Below are 19,475 nucleotides of genomic sequence, written 5' to 3' on the forward strand. Positions count from 1 at the left end.
GGAAGACAGTGTGGCGATTCCTCAAGGATCTAGTACTAGAAATACCATTTGACCCAGCCATCCCATCACTGGGTATATACCCAAAGGATTATAAATCATGCTACTATAAAGAACATGCACACGTATGTTTATTGTGGCACTATTCACAGTAGCAAAGACTTGGCACCAATCCAAATGTCCATCAATAACAGACTGGATAAAGAAAATGTGGCACATATATACCATGGAGTACTATGCAGCCATTAAAAAAGGATGAGTTCATGTCCTTTGCAGGGACATGGATGAAGCTGGAAACCATCATTCTCAGCAAAACAGAAAACAAGAAAAGAAAACCAAACACCGCATGTTCTCCTAAGTTGAACAATGAGAACACATGGACACAGGGAGGGGAACACCACACACTGGGGCCTATTGGGGGCTGGGGGAGGCGTAGCGTTAGGAGAAACACCTAATGTAAATGACAAGTTGATGGGTGCACCAAACCAACGCAGCACACGTATACCTATGTAACAAACCTGCACGTTGTACACATGTACCCTAGAACTTAAAAAATAAAACTTGGTATAGCCAGATACATTACCTTTGAAAGATCTCTAAAAAGTGAATGAACATTACAGGATAAAAAACCTACATTACATTATTTTCCAAAGGTACATACAATTATGTGATTATAAATCCATTAATTGTAAACCAGTTACAGTGATTACCTCTGTATCACCACTCTGGTAAGTGGAGGAAGGCAAGAGGAGAAAAGGGCTGGGGATGGTCAAAGCAGACTGACACCATATCTGTAATATTTAAATGCAATTTGTTTTCTAAGAAGTATATTTAAGATAATCTATGTATTAATTGAAAATTTTAAAAATACATTATAAACCCTATGTTGAACTTTTTCTTCCAGCTGGGATGAAATGAGGCTGGATTCCTGAATGACTAAAAAACACTGGACAAGGCCAGGCACAGTGGCTCATGCCTGTAATCCCAGCACTTTGGGAGGCCAAGACATGTGGATCACCTGAGGCCAGGAGTTCGAGACCAGCCTGGCCAACATGGTGAAACCCCATCTCTATTAAAAATTACAAAAATTAGCTGGCCATGGTGGCGGGCGCCTGTAATCAGCCACTCAGGAGGCGGAGGCAAGAGAATCGCTTGAACCTGGGAGGTGGAGGCTGCAGTGAGCTGAGATCGTGCCACTGCACTCCAGCCTGGGCGACAGAGTGAGACTCCATCTCAAAAAAAAAAAAATGTTTCTAATGTTTACCAGAGTCATGAAGCTTAGCATCAAGTTTTGTATTACTTAAACCAAATGTGACTATATTTAAGGCTAATACAAAACCCAAAATTCATGATTTCTAAAGTGAATTATTCAGTCCACCCTTACAGGTTTTAAGGCTTACAGAGGAGTAAATTCTTAGTTCAAGTCCAGTGATTTAAAATAGAACATAATTTTGCCCACAAAATAACAAGAACCACACTTTAAAGTTACAGCATGTGGCTTGATAGTAATTTATACCAAATAGTTCTTGGTTTTTACTTTATATGCAATATGAACTAAAAAGGCAGAAAGTCACAAACTAGCTTTCAGATATATAAAAACAAGATAGTATTCCTCTCAAAAATTATTGGAAAACTACAGCATAATTTCTATTGATTTGTGGAAAATCAACTTGCAAATCACTCCCACAAGTGTACCAAGTCCTTCCTCCACCTATTACTTCCAAGGCTCTGCTTTCTATCGATATGAACATGTGCTTTAGTTACTATCGGCTGGTCTAGAGGAGCAATAAAATGAGTAGAAAGCCCACCCCAAGCGGACTAAGATAAATCCACTAAGCATTAAATTTTATACGCAAAACGCAGTAACACACTATTAATTCAATAAACGTAGATTTATTTTAAGTCAGTTTGGTACATGATACAGATTGGTTTTGCAGTTTTTAATGAACTGAAATAGAAATGTCTAAATACAGCAGTATCTGCCTGTGCAACAAATATCTGTAAGGTAAAATAAGGTATTTGATAGAAGAACATCTGCAAGAACAAATCAGATGAAAAATCTGAAAAGGTTTCTATATACCTTCTGGATTTAAAAAAAAACCCAAAAATTAATGGCTCAAGATACTACATTGCTAAAGTTAGGGGAAAAAGTAAAAAGGCTGTGAGTTCTGTTGCAAGAGCTCATTTGTAGACTTGCAAAATCTAACTAATTTTATATTATGCTTGTTGTTAGAGCAGTGCTCAAAATTACAGAAGCTTCAAATTGTTACATTTTCACAAAATTTGCTACATATGTTCACATTAATGTGTGTCAGGGAATTCATACCCAGGTAAATGACAATTACATCAGTGTAGCTAATTTCTGCCACCTTGGGAGGAATGGAATTCTGCCTATTTTCAAATTAATCTTACAGCACTCACTAAAAACTAACAGCCATGGCACCATAATACATTTTGTGAGGTACCTAGAATACCACTAATGGAAACAAAAAATGTGAGGTAAACTGACCTTTCCCCAAGAAACTTTGAAGCCAGAGATTTTAAACAATTAAGGCACTTGAAAATATTAAGTATATGTACAAATGTGCAAGTAAAACAAACAGCTGTACCAACAAGTAACAAAGAAACAGTAAATCTTCATCTTAACAACCTTTAATAGTTATCTAAATGCAGAGTTTCAGTTTATGAAATGAACCAAAGCAATTTGTCGTTTCTTACTATAAAATATTGAAAATCAAGTGCGAAACTCAGCCACTATTGGCTAAAGAAACTAAATAAAAAACGTGAATGACCTAGAAAAGCAAAAGCCCATTTTAAACTACTTAAAGCCTCTGCACTAGTCCAATGAGTCAAAGGCAAGGGAGAAGTAATCCTCTAACACTGAAGAAGACCCTCTAAACAAGAAAACTATAGAAGTTAAAGTATGCATGCTTATTATACTATGGGAAACCAAGAAGAAAGGAAGGGAGAGAAAAAGAAAAAGCAGTCTATTCATCCAGGACAATCAGTAAAATCTACAGTAACCTGATCAACCAAAAAATCCTTAGGTGTTGTGAAATTACATTGGTCACTTCTGCTGTCTTAAAACTTAAAATGATTGTCTCATTTAAATAAATGATTCTAAAATAATATGATTGTCTCATTTAAATAGTAAATGATTCTAAAATAATGTATTTCTTTCTTGCCTCACCAAAGAAGTCACTACTCAAGAAAGTCTGGTGGAAATCCTTTCAAGGTACAATAGTGCTAGCATACTTTTTTTTAAAGTACAAAGGAAAGTGTAATTAAGTCAATTTAGCTCTATACTTTTCAACAGCCATAAGAAAAATGTTGGGAGGTTCAAGATACGAAGGCTTTCAATTTTGTACAACAGCCTTTAGCTTAAGTTTCTCCGCTCTGAAATAAATTTTCAATAAAATATTAACAGTATGATATCTAAAACAGGTTTACTACTGCTCACATCAAGTTACATCCTCTGACCAATCCTTATCTTCCTTAATGTCAAAGAACAAATCATAGACATTAAGCTAGAGCTTACCTTTCACTGTCTTCTAAGGCACTGTTCTTTATTTTCTCAATGACATAAGGTGCTTTACAAGTATATAACAATAACCTGTTATACACACTAATGGTATCCTTTCATTTCTTTACATCTGGAATGTAATTCCTTGTGTGGCATCTTATTTCTAATGTAGAAAAAATAGCTGTTATCAAGCACAAAATTTTAATCTAAGGATACCATTTAGTACTACTAAATTAATAAATTTATTCCACTTTTGAAATGACAGCCAAAAATCCACCTAATTGATTCTCATTTGGCACATTCTTCTCAATTCTGTTCACTAAATTAAAATTACTAAATTTAAACTGCCAAGAGTCATGATGTTGTCTGCACAACATTTTCCATCACTTACAGAAAGTTATATTTGGCATGTTAAGGAAAAAAAACTATAATCCCACAGCAGCAGCTATTTAAAATAAGACAGCCACAGGATTCATGCAGAATATTTTAAATATTCCTGTTGAACACAATGATTTAATTGATTTTTTCTTCATGGATGATGCTCCCAAACATCCTATATGCATCCATGGAAATTTAAAGATCCTGGAATAGCATCTTCCATGTACGACATCTTGAAAGATAGTATTTTGGTTTCAGTGAGTTACACAAATGAATCACCAGTCCTTATTAATTCAATGGGTCTGTTTACAGAGTGTGGTAATTTCGTTCTTTAGATTTGCAGAATTTATAAAGAAAGAAAATTACAGCCTGCACACCCAAGACCAGGACAATTCCTCCAATGAAACTGGCTGCATCAAAGGTAGACTTTCGCACAGGTTGTGAGGTTGGAGTCACAGTGGTATTTGTTGTACCTGTTAGATAAGACGAAAGAAACAACAATCCTAAGTTTCATGGTCCTCTATTGTAATTTAAAGACTCACCTGAGCCTCTATTTTGCCATGTGTTAAATTCTATAAAGTATTTCCTCAAGTCTTTACAGCTAGAATTTATCCCTAATTGAGGAAGATAACCATATCCCATTTTTCCTTCCACCCAAGGATACAAAGTGGTCAATGCTACTGTACTACTACAAATATAAAAATAATGGGAAAAATTCTCCTAGTATATAAATTGTGCCCTGGGAATATATCAAACACTTCTAAAATATGCAACAATTTCTTCAGACTATGTACTTTTAGTTAATTGTGAGTGTAAACGTCAACAGTGCTGAAAATTCACATGACTTTTGAATTTACTAGTATAAGGTAAAAAATTTGGTTGCAATTTTTCATGTTACAAAAATAATCTTAATAATATACAATTTACAATTTCAACAAGTAAAATAACTGTTTTTAAAAGGCATATCCTGCCAACAAATTTCACATGAGAAAGTATTATCAAGTAATAAGGAAAAAACAAATATCTGAATTTCTTTTCAGGCAGTAAAATGTTTCAAGAGGAAACAGAAAAAGCGATTTCCCATTTAAAATAATCTAAGAAAAAAGTAACAGTTATCAAAGAATACTGGTTCTGGTGGCTGTACAAGTTGGTAACTTTAATCACAACTGTTTTGTATTCCTTCTTGTGAAGACAGAATGACTTCATTGAAGCTGAGAAGAAGGTGGCATAAGCATGAAGAAAAAGAAATCACAAAAAGCAGGTAGAAGATTCATTAGTGTCAGTTTTTTAAAAATATGGAGGGAGGAAAGGATTCCTAACCTGTGTACCTACAGTATCCTGTGGCGTAACCTAAATATGATTTAAATTAGATTATGTCAAATCATCATTTAATAACAAGCTAATTTTCACGTTACTGAGCCATGTTAAGAAACAGTTAAGAAAGTGAGGTGCACATCTGGTAGTGATTCTGGCTTTTTAGACCTTTCTCAGTGAAAAGGACGGATATATTATCTTCCCTCAAATCGTCATGCTCTCTCATACAGCATACAACCAATCTCTAACAGTAATCAGAAGTTACAAATTAGATTTTACATACAAGTTGTACTGAAATGTTTGGAAAAACATTATTACTTAATTCTAAAGTGTCACGTCAAATGTGATTACACATTTAAAAATGAGAAGAGGAATCTCAGCAAAGCTATCATTATTGTGTTAACAAAGCACTACCTTGATCCCCCCTAAGAGTAAGAGAAGAATTTCAGTTCCATAACCATTAACGAAGAAAGCTGGAAAATGATGACAGAAATTGTAAAGGGTAACATTGTACACACATCCTACATCACTGTTAATCTAAAAAGCCTCAATTACCTGATGTAGTAACTGTCTTGGAAGTTGTAGAAGGGGAGGGCTGAACTGTGGGTTTAGCTGGAATGAAAAATAAATGTCTTTTTAAAAAACCTTAAATTTCTAGCTTCCCAGTTATCTAACAGCTTTAAAAAATAATCCTGCCAACTTCAACATGCTTCCAATTTTTTAGAGACCAAAAGCCAAATTTCGGTTAATGGTTCACTAACATAGCTATGCACCCAAGAATACTAGGATTTAAGTCTATTTTAAAATAAGCAATCATAAAATTGTTAATATCTATGTATCTATCTTGTATAAAATCTATGTATACATCTGGATAAAATTTGCAAAAACTTCTATCTTGCTCACTGCCAAGGGCAAGAACATTTAGGTGAAGAAACTATAGGTTCTTCATAATCTTTCTCCTAAGACAAAAACTATTAAAGTCATAAGTTCTCTCTTACGAGGGTACTGAGATTTGCCTATCTTCTTCACTTCAGGAGTTGGCAAACTTTCCTTAAATGGGTTGAAAGCAAATATTTTACTCTTTGGGCACTGTGTAATGCAAAAGCAGCCAAAGTCAACATGCAGATGAATGGGCATGGTATGTTCCAATAAAGCTTTATAAGAACAGGGGCCCTGGGCCCACAGTTCCCCAACGTAAGAGTCTAAGAGCCCAAGGTTAAGTAAGCTCTAGTCCACCACACTGCATGAGGCCAAAATACTATTTGAGTTGCCATTACTAAAGGCAAGAACTGCAATTACTTTTGCACCAACCTAATAGTTGATGATACCGCTAAAGAAATGTACACTCTGAGAAGGATTAGTTTGAATGTAAAATCATTTTAGGGACTAAAGCACTCTTGTTTTTTTTTTTGAGATGGAGTCTCGCTATGTCACCCAGACTGGAGTGCAATGGCACATTCTCAGCTCACTGCAACCTCCGCCTCCCAGGTTCAAACGATTCTCCTCCCTCAGCCTCCTATGTAGCTGGGATTACAGGCATGTGCCACCTCACCCAGCTAATTTTTTATTTTTAGGAGAGACGGGGTTTCACCATGTTGACCAGGCTCGTCTTGAACTCCTGACCTCAGGTGATCCGCCAGCCTCAGCCTCCCAAAGTGCTGGGATTACAGGCATGAGCCACAGCGCCCAGCCTGAAGCACTCTTAAGAAAGGAACATTGAACAATGTGTATTACAAGTTGTTATCTGTAAGAGTTCTCATAGATGTGGATATAGTTTATACAAATTTACATTTTTCCTAGCATCCAAAGAGCTACTAAATAATTAGTATATCACCTATTTTTTTTTTTTTTCCCCGAGACAGTCTCTCACTCTGTTGCCCAGGCTGGAGTGCAATGGTGCAATCTCAGCTCACTGCAACCTTCGCCTCCTGGGTTCAAGTTATTCTCCTGCCTCAGTCTCCCAAGTAGCTGGGATTACAGACGTCTGCCACTGCGCCCAACTAACTTTTGTAGACAGGGTTTCACCATGTTGCCCAGGCTGGTCTTGAACTCCTGACCTCAAGTGATCTGCCACCTTGGCCTCCCAAAGTGCTGGGATTACAGGCATGACTCACCGCATCCAGCCAGTATATCACCTATTAAGTTTCTATTAGTAGTATGAATACTAATAGAAGTCTGACCAAGGCTTTCAGAAAGGAAGGATGTGAATATAGTTTCTACAAATTAACATTTTTTCTAACATCCAAATGGCTACCAAATAAATTCAAAGTTTGCTGGAGCATTTGAGAAAGGTTTCATTAAGAGGTTGTCCTAAGGGTAGGGTTCAAATTTTTGGAAAGTGCACTATAGGAGTCACTAGCTAAGAGAGCTTATTTTGTCTCAGGAAATCATTAGGTAAGTCAGGCTTCAGAGTGCAAGGGCTTCAATATGAGGATCTGCTTACTGGTGGGCAGCTAGGGATGATTTGGGGAAAGATGAGGAAGATTAATCATATGAGATTTATATTTTAATAAAAATGTAAGGTGCTATGCCAACATTCATTTTTATACCATTTCAGAAAAAAGGATTTGAGAGCTAAAGAGAATTTGGAAAACAAATGTTACTTCTGTTTAAAGTACATAACTGAACAGACTTCAAAGTGATATGCTTAACCCACGAAAGACAGGGAAAGGGTGCCAAATAACTGTTGATGAAGCACAGAAATGAGTAATCTTTTCACCGCATTAGACTTTCAAACAATCGAACAAAAACCTCAATAGGAATCAGCATCCTCCCAAATTCTACTAATATAAAAGAGGAAGTTCTGTGTTTTAACAGTAAATATACACTAAAAGAGCAGGGCTTGACAGTTTTCAGATATTGCTAAATATCTGAATTGTTGCTAAAAGTAGATCTTTAAAGACCAGGACTCTCGTAACAGGCTGACTACCCATATTCCCAAGGTTGACTGAATCCTAGGAAACTAAGGTATTCTAATTTTCACATGACCATGAGTAAACAGAGAGCTTAAGACTTCTTTTATTAATATTGATACTACTTAGAAGCTAATAGGTGATATACAAATAATACTGATGGATATGTTCAGACCCATTTGCTTTCTTTTCCCCCTTACTTCAAGCATTGTTGTACATACTTCCATCCATCCTGCTCTTGATTAAACAGTTCTCTCATCTCTCTCTCCATGCTGAGAAAATCTTACAGGAAAATATTTGACCTCATCTCTGGTAAGACTGGTCCTTACACAGAATTCTTAGATTAGAGGCTGTGATTATGTTAAAGCTCATTATTTCTGTCAAGGTTTTTACTGCTTCTGTGTAACCACAAAAAATACACTTTACAAATTAAACACATCAAATTCTGTTCAATCTCAAAGCACTATTACCAATTGTTTGACAATGTTAGGAAAAAAAATTCTGCAAATTTGCAATTTGGTTCTCGTTACCCAGCCTCAGAACAAGGTAAAAACTATTTCTTTTTAATAAGTAGGCAAAATATTTTATTTTCAATTTTGAAGAAAGTATTATATTGACAATATTTTAAAAATAAAAGCACCACTTAGGGAATATACCTCTGTTGACCTACTATTTCTTTTACTGAAAAAAAAAAAATTCATTAGGAAAGGTTAAAAAATAATAATAATAATCGTAAGTTATAAAAGTTGCTATTAGTGGTAAGAAAATCTAGAAAATGCCATAAAAATACTGAATTAGTCCCATCAGAGTAACAGGTTACTTCCTGCCATTTTTCTAGGCATGTATATAACAAAAGCTAAAATTGTATTACAATTGCTTAATACAGTTCATCTTCCACTTCATATGAACATTTTCCACTATATCTGACATATTTTGGCTATTCTATTATTTGTACTGAAGGAGGGCCATTATAATTAACCTCATTATACACCCTTCTATATAAATTAGATTCTCTTTGCATTGTTTAACTACCCCTTCACTTCTCACTTGCTCTCTTCGGCAGACAGTACACATGCCAGGAAAAGAAACCGCCTAAAGGTTTGTTCTTCAACTAGTGTCGGTCAACTGATGCATTTTCTGCAGATAAGCCCTTGCTGCTTTCCACCTTTATAGCACCAAAGAGAGCTATAGCACAAAAGACTCATGGCAATTCACAGGAGGACCCAGGGTGGAGAAAGCTGCAGAGAACTACATCAAGAGTGAACCCAGTTCTGAAGAAATGAACAACAGTTCTGAAGAAATTGTTCCCCCACTCCCTGCACCCCATTTTCTTTTCATAACCAACCTTTTGAAAATTACTTTTCTCCAAACACCTCTGGTTTCAGCAACCTTCAACATCCTACTTAGTCAATGTCTTCTAATGAGTGTTAAACATTTATGACCACATCACCATATAATCATCAGCTCAAAATAAGTTTTGTATCATTTGCAGACTTCCATGGCATGACTATTTCCATGGTAACCAATTTCAAGTTACCAACATGGTATCACTGAACACGGGCTGGGAAGAGCTACTACGCAATAACTGGCTAGCAAAAGCTGTTCCAAGCCAGCTCCACACGCCACTGCGTAAGTGTTTCAAGGTGAGTTGTCCTTGTTATAGCACTTGACTACTTCTTCCTTTGAAAAACTATGCCCACAACCACATACTGTTAGTTTCTTGCACATACTTCTCTGGGCTTTTTTACTACCCTACCCCCATCCCTATTTCCTCCCCTGTCCTCTTCCTAGCCCTTAGACATTACTGTTTCCTAGAGTCTGGTCTTCAAGCCCCATCCCTTCTTTCTATATGCTCCTCCAGTGCCTCTACTACTGCCTATGCCAATTTATATTTTTAGCCAAGAGCTCTTGCCTGACTTGCAGTTTCCTGAATACTGAACAGATACCACTTAAATGGATTCTAGGCATCTTAAACTAAAATCCCAAATGACAGGCCCAACCATCAATAGACTGCTCTTCCTCTTTCTTGCTTACTTTGGTGAAAATTCCTCCCCTTCTCCCTATCACTCTACCTCTCCTCCTCTCAGTCATGAAGTCCTACCCCTTCTACTTCCTTAACGTATTTGCAAACATCTGCAGCCCCCCTCTATCTGTTCTCTAGAATTACTGTAACAGGCTATCTAATCTCCTGAGTTCCTTCTGGCATCATTCCAATCTACTCTCCACAATGCCAGAATAAGTTGTTTTATTAAAATGCAAGTCTGATCATATGACCTATAAACTTTAACATCTTTCAGGATAACATCCAAGTCTACCAGCAAGGCATACAAAGGTGTTTCCCAATTCTGCTCTTGCCCTGGTGATGGACCAGCTTAACTCCTTCTCACCTTGTACAGGATGGGACACACTTTGACCTCACTGTACTACTTCACATCTCCTCCACATGTGCTGACCCGCTGCTCCACCTCAGAGGCTCTCTCCAAGTTTTCCAGTGCAGTTTCACTACCAAGCTATCACCGCATCTGCATCCCACCCAATACACATAACTTCTTACAAATTTCCCAACACGCTGTGCTCACTGAGATCTTTCATTGTTCCTACAGTAGACAAAATGCTGGCTTATCCCTACCATTTACCCTAGTACTTGTCTTGGAACAGATGCATTTAATATTGGTAAAATGTTAAGTATTTAACATTTACTCTTCCTATCAAGTTAGTAAATTTTAAGGAGTTCTTATCCATGCTGTTGAGGGCATGGTAAAAACTTTCCAGGTTGATGGGAATGAAAATAATAAATCTTTCTGGAGAGCCTTAAAATAATCATACCCTCTGACCTAGAAATTCTGTTTGACTCAAACCTATCAGAGATAAATACAAATGCAATTCCATGTAAGATGTTCACTGCATGGAGAATGAGAGATGGCCTAATTCTCCAATCAAGAGCAGGATGGGTAAAGTGTATACCATAATGCTTACATTAAGAGAGAAAATACAGGCTGGGCTCGGTGGCTCACACCTGTAATCCCGGCTCTTTGGGAGTCTGAAGTGGGCGGATTACTTTAAGTCAGGATTTCAAGACCAGCCTGGCCAATGTGGTGAAACCATGACTCTACTAAAAAAACAAAAATTAGTTGGGCATGATGGCAGGTGCCTGTAAATCCCAGCGACTCAGGAGGCTGAGGCAGGAGAATCGCTTGAACTTGGGAGGTGAAGGCTGCAGTGAACCGAGATCGTACCACTGCACCCCAGCCTGGGCGACAGAGCAAGACTTCGCCTCCAAAAAAAAAAAAAAAAAAAAAAAAAAGAAATACAAAGGTGCATGACCATTATCGTACAATTTCATAAAAAGTGTATTTCTTTAGATACACATAAAAAAGACTAGAAGAAATTAATCACTGAAAACATTTTGGGTGCTCTGGATGATGAGAATTATAATTTGCTTTAGGCTTCTATATTTCCCAAGATTTCCACTAAATCTATAGAAAGTACTTTATTGACTCAATGTACACAGCCTCAGCAAATCTGCTCACATTCACCGACTATAAAACACTGGAGCTATGTGTCACTGTCACAAAAGGTAGAGATTAACGTTAATTGCTGTGGTCCAAGACTTTAAGTTTTTACTCATCTTTAAAACTATACTAACAACTTTTACATAATTACTTAAAATTAATCCATCAAGAAAGCTTAAAAATACTGAAGGAAAAGGAAGAAAATAGTCATCTTGAATTACCTGTAGAATTGGCTGTTGGCACCGGAGTGGCCGTTGAAACTATTAAAAAAAGAAAAAAGAGAAACCATATACATCAAAGCTATTTAAAACATCACAATCTATAATGCTATTTCCTGACCTGCAATCATTTGAGTACTTTTCACAATTTTTACAACACTTAACTACTACCTGTGGAAGAGACTGACAGTTGCCCCCAAATACCAGTCTCTTCTTCTTTAGAAATAGAAGCACCAATTTTTATCAACACCTCCCTTCCTCCTGAAAAGACATTTCCTAGTCTCCAGTGCATCCAGGCCATCATGCGTAACCTCTAGGAAGCATCCTTAAAGTAAGATACAAGCCTCTTTCATTCCCTTCTTCATCCTGCTGGCAGGAAAATAATCAATGTGATGGCTGGAACATAAGGACCCACCTTGGACAGTAGGGTCAAAGCCATTTTTGAGAAGTGAAAGAGTAAAAACCTAAAGAAGCCTCAGTCCCTAATGGTTGCAGAGCTGAACTCTAGTCCAGACTTCCTTTACCTGAGAGAAAAGTAAATCAGTCCACTGCTTAAGCCATTGTAATTTGGGGGTTTAGTCCTTCACAGCTGAAACTAATTCTAACTGGTACATCATCAAATAAGCAGCATTACAAATTCAGTTTTCCTTTAAATCAGTTTTCAAAAACATTCTAATACTAACGAAATCTTCATTACTTAATCTTGTCTCTAAACAATATTACAAAACCACAGGTCTGACAGTTATTAGTTTATCTAACACATATTAAAGTAATTACTTAAAATGTTTAGGCCAGGTCCAGTAGCTCAAGCATGTAATTCCAGCACTCTGGGAAGCCAACGTGGGAAGACTGCTTGAGCCCAGGAGTTCAAGACCAGCGTGGGCAACACAGTGAGACACCATCTCTACAAAAAATTTTTAAATTAGCCAGGTATGGTGGCATGCACCTGTAATCCCAGCTTCTGGGGTGGCTGAGGCAGAAGGATTGCTTAAGCCCAGGAATACGAGGTGGCAATGAGTTATGATTGTGCCACCGCACTCCAGCCTGGGCAACAAAGAGACTGTCTCAAAAAAAGCTTGTTCCGTTACCACCTAACTATATTATGCACCCTGTGTGAAGTAAAACTGATCTAGTACTAATGAAATCTTCAGTTACAAAATTCACATTGGGATGGGGCAACCCCTACCAAAATTACAGAGTCAAAGGTAGTCTTTCAAGGTTAGACACACTCCACAAAAATCTTTTTCCTATTCAATTATTATCTATGCATCAAATTACGAATGTGCCTTTCCCACTGATTTACAATCTCATTGGAAAAATCAGCAGCTTCAAGTAGAATTTTAACGTTTTGCTGGACGAATAGTAAAGGTTAAAAAGTAATCAAGTTACTCAGATTAAAATACAGAAAATGGATGGGTACAGAAAAGCTCATTTAACCATAGCACCAACTATGCTGCAGACTAAATTTAACAATCAACAATCCCCAGTATCATAACACCAAAAGTGCCAGATGAGGTTTCCCAGACCTGCAAGATGCAAACATAGCGTCTAAACTATGATGAATTCCTAGTTAAAAAAAAAAAGAAAAAAAAAGTGTGGGGGCTAACAACGCATCTACACTTACAGCATCCACACTATAGCTAAATCACTAAACCAAGCTTCAAATATCATCCTTTAATCAATCGATATGAATACACTATTCATATTCCAATTCTAACAAGATGGGCATTATGGCAGTGCTTCAAACAAAGCACTGAAAACAAGGCTTTCTGAGGCAATGCTCTTCCTCACCTCTCTGTGGTCAGCTTCCAAGCAGCCAATACGAATACTTACCAGAACAGAAGTCTGTCGTGTTCCCCACTTGACAATCACTAACTGTTGAGTTATGTGAACAATAGCTCTCATCTGTTGGGGGACAGGGGAAAAGAGACAAACAGCATCAACCACCCATTTGTATTATCTTTGACTCTGCTACTAAGCTCTATGAAATCAAACCCAAACACTTTAGAAGTGGGCGGGGGGAACCACTTTAGAGGTGTTTTGACCTAAAGTTAAACCCACAGACCAAACCCTGTCATTCTCCTTTTCCCATTGACTTAGAGATTACACAGGATCCCTCTTTTATCCATTAAAAATTCATATTAATATACTGAACAAATAAATCTGCAACACTTAGATCTCAGAATTGTGGAAAGACTACTGTACAATCAAGAAAGGCAGCCATCATCTAAAAAGTGGGCAGGTGGCTCACGCCTATAATCTCAGCACTTTGGGAGGCCAAAGCGGGAGGATCACCTGAGGTCAGGAGTTCGAGACCGATATGGTGAGACCCTGCCTCTACCAAAAATACAGAACTTTGTCTCAAAAAAAAAAAAAAAAAAAAAAAAAAGGCAGAGACAGTAAGTTGAAGTGGTCAGGGTCTGTATTAAGAGGTTAGTAAACAGAACAGGCATCCCTTAACACTGTAGAAACTCTATTCCAAATCTCACTGCTTTAGTCTTCTATACTTTCTAAAACAACTTTCCTGGATAGGTAGACTTGGAGCAAGAGTAAGGGGAGAACCTTTCCCAACAAATCTTAAAGTAGAGCACTCCATCTCCAAAATTCACCAACTCTTACATACTCCCATATAAAGGGGAAAGAGTACACCCTTAAATCCCATTTTATGACCTAAAAAAAAGAGACACTTCTATAACAAGTTAATTTAGCCCAATTTAGTTAATACCTTAAAGAGCTTTTTGAAACATGTAGTGATATAATTTCTAGAATTCTTAAAATTTTTACCAAATAAAAAAACTTATGGTTTTTTTACTTAAAAAAAAAAAAAAAACCCCGCCAAAACAACTAGATTGTTTTACTGATAAGTGCAACCACTTTACATTAAAAAAAAATTAAAATAATTTATGCAGTAATATCATGGTTCTAATAAGAACCTTATTGAATTTCAATGTACATCCCTCTAGCTCTCTACCTCTTGTATGAACAAAAGCACAGGAAAAGTCAACTCGTCCCCTACCTCATTCTTCCCTACACCTAAGCATCTAACAGTTTCATAAGGTCTCTTTGTATTTCACGTTGCAGGACAGTTTTCAACACAACCTTCACTCACAGCTAATTCCAGCATATTAAAGTACTCTTAATCCTTAAAACGGGCTTTAAAAAAAAGCCAGGTGAGGAAGCACGCACCTGTAGTCTTGGCTACTAGGGAGGCCAAGGTTGGAGGATTGCTTGAGCCTAGGATTTCAAGACCAACCTGGGTAACACAGGAGACTCCATCTCATAAAAAACAAACTACTGAGCTTTAATTATCAAATCTTAAGGAATCTAAAGGGAGGATGGGAGACAAAAAGAGATTTTCAGGGGGAGTGCTAGGCAACTGGCACTTTAAAAGAGTATTGGATTTGCAACATAAATAGTGCACAATATCCTAAATGTCCTACAAAACTTCCAAGTGTTCAAGAGTTATTGTATTTTAAAATGCTATAACAAAACAGTTTTGCATCCCCAAAGTTTCTTACCTTTACATTCTATCCAATAGCAGGTAGTATTAACAATGCTAACATTAAAACAGGAAACGCAGCTGTTTCGACCTTCACAGGTTTCTGGGGGGTTGGGGGGAGAGATGCATGAAATCAATGATTTTGTTGGTATCTTATTTGAATCTGTATTACTTATCTTTTTGAACAATAAGCATTACATACAGCATCAAAATTAGTAATTCAGATAAATGATAAAAGTTTATACTGGTTTACTAAGAAATTCCAATCATTACAAAGCTGTAAGTAAACGCATTAGAAAAACAAGCTAGTGGTCACTCTCAGTACAGTGCCTGATGGTTCCTATCTAACCAATCCTTTTTCACAGAACAACTATTGGAAGACACCCACAGCCATTAAGGATTTAGGCATTTCAAAGCATCCTTAATACATAAAAATATCGAGAAAAAGGCTTTGATATAAGACCAACACTACACATAGAAAAATCACTACCCCCAAACATCAGATAAAACCCTGAGATTTTTAGTAGTAACAGTAGTAGTTTAACAGGTTGAACCCAAGCCCTGATGATGCCCATTCTGCTGCAAACAAAGATAATTTCCCAGGGATTCTCGATTCATAAATGATCCACTCTCGACAGGATCCTCCACAAATGGAGACAACATCTGAAAGCCCATATTCAAGTGCATATAATTCAAGTTAACAAGGTATTTGTCAATAGTTCACCCTAGGCCAAACAATCCAGAAACAAGTACTCATCACCATAATTCAATTTCTGGAGAAGAACGGACTATAAAATTGGGCTCCATTTTCCAGTGAGAAAAAGCAGCAAAATAAAAGAAAAAAAAAGAATTGGGCTCCATTCATTTTCCTAGAAACTAGATGCCTACAAACATTCTCATTTGCTTTGCTCTTGCCTAAAAAATAGTTCTGCAGAGGCACTGCTTTCAATACTTCATCATTAGTACTTACTAAAGACTGGGACATGTACGGTGGGGTGGGGAAGGGTTCATAAAGTAAAAATAAATTTTCTTAAGTTTGTACAGATAAAACATGCTGTTTAAAAACCTTTGTGCTTGATGGGTGTAACAGAGTGAAATGTCTGAGATGTTCTTTACAATGAACTAAACTTGCTACCTTTCAGACCACACCACATCCACTTATGATTTCCAGAAAACACATACCTCCTTTGCACGCACTTCAATTACACAAAGACAAATTAATTTGATACTTCCAACCTTCTCTTACACACACACTACAATTCTGAAAGGAAACTGCCAAATTAAGACTGAGACAAACATATTCTGCTCTATCATCTTAAAAATAGTGCGGTTAGAATTCCCAGTATTATACTGCAATTTACTTCCCTCGTTTTGAAATGTTACCATTACATCTTCCTTAAACTAAAAACAAAACATTAAGTTTACTATATACTTTATTAAACTTTTATAAAATACTAAAACTAGAGGAGAATTTGTAGAATATGAATGCCGTGATAAAAATCATTACACTTCGGCATTCTTCGGTCAAGAACCCAATGTTAACTACGTAAACATTACTCTTTAACTAATGTTAACTAGAATAACCAATCATACGAGACTGCAGGTTTTAAACCTCTAGTGTTTCTCCTGCTTATTACCTCAAACTTATCTTCCTTCTCTCTTTTGTGTTGTAACGGTATGTGGCAATTTCTGCTTTAAAATGTATGTATGCCTTAACCAGCCCTATTCGACTGCACATAACAAAAGACATGCTCCTGACCCAGAGACCTGGGCACAAACCCCAGTTCCACGACCTACTAAACTTACGCTACCTGAGCACAGGACATAGTTAAGAAAATTTTAAAAACAATTGAAAAAAGAATAAACATACAATGTCAGGAGAGTTTACTCATCTCCGTCTCTGCATCTACCTCCTAGGTTTCACTACCTACCGTCCAGTTTAGCCTTAGGACATGTACGCAAAACTCCCGGTACATACATGGGTACTTTTCTTCCTTTTCGCAAACCTTGAAGTGTGAAGTTTTCACTAACTACGTGCTCAAACGTCAGCTACATTCTATTCCTAGCTGCAAAATCAATGTAATTAAATCTCAAGTGACTTTCTCAGACTCAAGTCTGAGACACGAACGAGCATTATCGTCTTTAAGTTTCTCTTTCCCGCACTTCCGGAGAAGGCTACCTCCGGAGAGAGGCGCCCGGCGGGTGAACGACCAGCGGCAGGGAGAGGCAGCTTGGCCTCATCGCCAACCTCAGAGGCGCGACGCCCGGCCCCATCCTCAACCCCACCGCTGCCCCCGCGGAAGGAAGCCACGTCCCCATTTCCGACCCCCAAGTGAGACTAGGAATTACGATGCACTTTTAAAAGGCACCTCGACTTGCAACACTTCGAGGTGGGCCCCAGCCCCGCAGCCACTGGGAACCGTGCGGCTGCTTCCCCCCAGCGCGCTCCCCACCCGGCCCGGCCGCCAGTGGACTCCAGGCTGGCCGCCATGTTGCCGGAGTCGCCGCCGCACCCCGAGCGCAGCCGGCCCGCCCGACCGTGGCCCGAACCCGGGCCCCGCCCGCACGGCGAGGAGGCAGTGCGACTCGGCTGGGCAGGGGAGCGCGGGAAGCCCATAGGGCCCGCGCCCACCTGGTGCCGGAGTGGTGACCAGCGGGAGGGACGTCACAGGCGCCGAGGTTATGTTGGAGACGGGCGCTAAAGTCGTCACGTTGGGTTGCTGGGTCGTGTTCTTGTCCGCGGACAGCACGCAGAGCATGCCCAGGCAGGTGGCGGCCCAGAGCAGTGAGCGGGAGAGCCGCGACATCGTGTCCTCAGCGCTGGCGTTCGGGAGAAAGCTGCGGCGCGTAACGCTTGGTCAACCCCTCAATCCCCTGCGGCGCCGCCTCCGAGACTACGCTCCCCCGCGGGAGCGCGCTGGGGTCACGTGAGAGGCTCCTGTTCTCGGCGTGCGGGGGCGAAGAGGAGGGAGGTGGGGCTCGGGCGATACCAACGGGAATCCTACGGGGGGAAGCAGGGGAGTCGGGAGGAAGCCGAAGGAACCTGGCCCTCAAAGCGACTGTGCCACAGCCAATAAAACTGGGGGCCTCTGCAAATCGTTCTTCTTGTCCTCAGATTACCACACACGACGCAGCTGGACTTGTCTCATGGCTGCGATAGGGACGGCCCCCACCCTGACTTGCATGGAACAGCCGACATGACGTGGCCTACGGCTCCCACCTGAGCGCCCCGACAGGCCATAATTCCGCGGCCCCACGTGACCTCCGGGGCCGCGCCTTCCGGACGCAGCTCCGCTGGGGCGGAAGTTGGTTTTGTGCGGCTCACAAGAACTAAGTTTGTGCTGTGCTGCGGATGCCTAGAGTGCTTCGTTGTATCTTCCGCAGGACCCCTTCCTTTTTTCTTGAAGATTGATTTTGCTAGAAGTTATCCTGTGATGGGACTCCCTAGGGGAATGGAGGCACCACGTGGTTAAGGAGTTTGTGCTTTGCCGCCCACATAGTGTGGGCAGCTGAGGCGCCGCCCGGGTCAGAGCCGCAGGGCGTCTACTCTGTCACTTTCCCAACCTGACTTTTCCGAATTGCTATTTCAGGCGGCGGTTGCAGCAGCCGATCTGTCTCAACTCCACCACTGTAGCCAGAGAATCAAAAGCGGTCTGAGGTGCGAGGCCATTGGGGCGGCCCCCACCCCCACATTACCAGTGAGGAAACTGAGACTTAGAAAAGTGACCTGACCTGGACACGGATTGCCTGGCATCAGAGCTGGATTCTTAAGTGCCTGTTAGTGTTCAGGCACTGCTCAGACTTTTAGTAAAGGTGAGCGCCATCTACTGCCAAGTCTCACAAAATATTCGCAAAATTTGATACGGTTATCACATGGTAAAAATTAGACTTTAAAAGCTGTATTTAATGCTGTGTTTTCAGCTGTTGTACACTTATGTAATTTTAATTATGCAAAGTTATCCTAATAATATAGGAATATTAATTGCTTTCGTGAGGTCTGTTTTGATGTGCCACGAACGCCAAAAAAGATGACTACATAGTGCTTTACCTTTTTGCTCAAATAGAAAGCTTTTATTTCCCCTTGGGATCTTTTCAGTGTCGTCCTTCTGTACCCTCAGGACT

At 39.2% G+C, this 19,475-nt stretch overlaps 1 protein-coding gene across 3 annotated transcripts; it reads right to left on the reverse strand.

The window, feature by feature from the left end:
• Nucleotides 1-1,870: 1,870 nt before the first annotated feature.
• Nucleotides 1,871-18,594, reverse strand: CD164 (CD164 molecule). 3 transcript variants are annotated; one of them, XM_009242129.4, is made up of 6 exons: nt 17,986-18,594; nt 15,373-15,456; nt 13,688-13,759; nt 11,858-11,896; nt 5,768-5,824; nt 1,871-4,371 (listed from the first exon to the last, which is right to left on the reverse strand). In XM_009242129.4, exons 1-6 carry the CDS (start codon nt 18,158-18,160, stop codon nt 4,205-4,207), a joined length of 594 nt encoding a protein of 197 aa, XP_009240404.1. In that variant the 5' UTR covers nt 18,161-18,594; the 3' UTR covers nt 1,871-4,204. The 3 variants fall into 3 exon arrangements, with proteins under 3 accessions (XP_009240404.1, XP_054413976.1, XP_009240405.1); XM_054558001.2 differs by lacking the exon at nt 17,986-18,594 and adding an exon at nt 17,285-17,870; XM_009242130.4 differs by lacking the exon at nt 5,768-5,824.
• Between the last annotated feature and the right edge of the window lie 881 nt (nt 18,595-19,475).

The sequence above is a fragment of the Pongo abelii genome, chromosome 5 (genome assembly GCF_028885655.2).
Source record: "Pongo abelii isolate AG06213 chromosome 5, NHGRI_mPonAbe1-v2.0_pri, whole genome shotgun sequence".
Lineage (NCBI taxonomy): Eukaryota > Metazoa > Chordata > Mammalia > Primates > Hominidae > Pongo > Pongo abelii.

Excerpts from the sequence above, each read along its gene's own strand:
- CD164 (XM_009242129.4), bottom strand. The coding sequence starts at position 18,160 with ATGTCGCGGCTCTCCCGCTCACTGCTCTGGGCCGCCACCTGCCTGGGC. Across the intron at positions 5,825-11,857 it reads GCCAACAGCCAATTCTACAG|CTAAACCCACAGTTCAGCCC; the intron begins GTAATTCAAGAT and ends TTTTCATTCCAG. Across the intron at positions 4,372-5,767 it reads CAAGACAGTTACTACATCAG|GTACAACAAATACCACTGTG; the intron begins GTAATTGAGGCT and ends CTTATCTAACAG.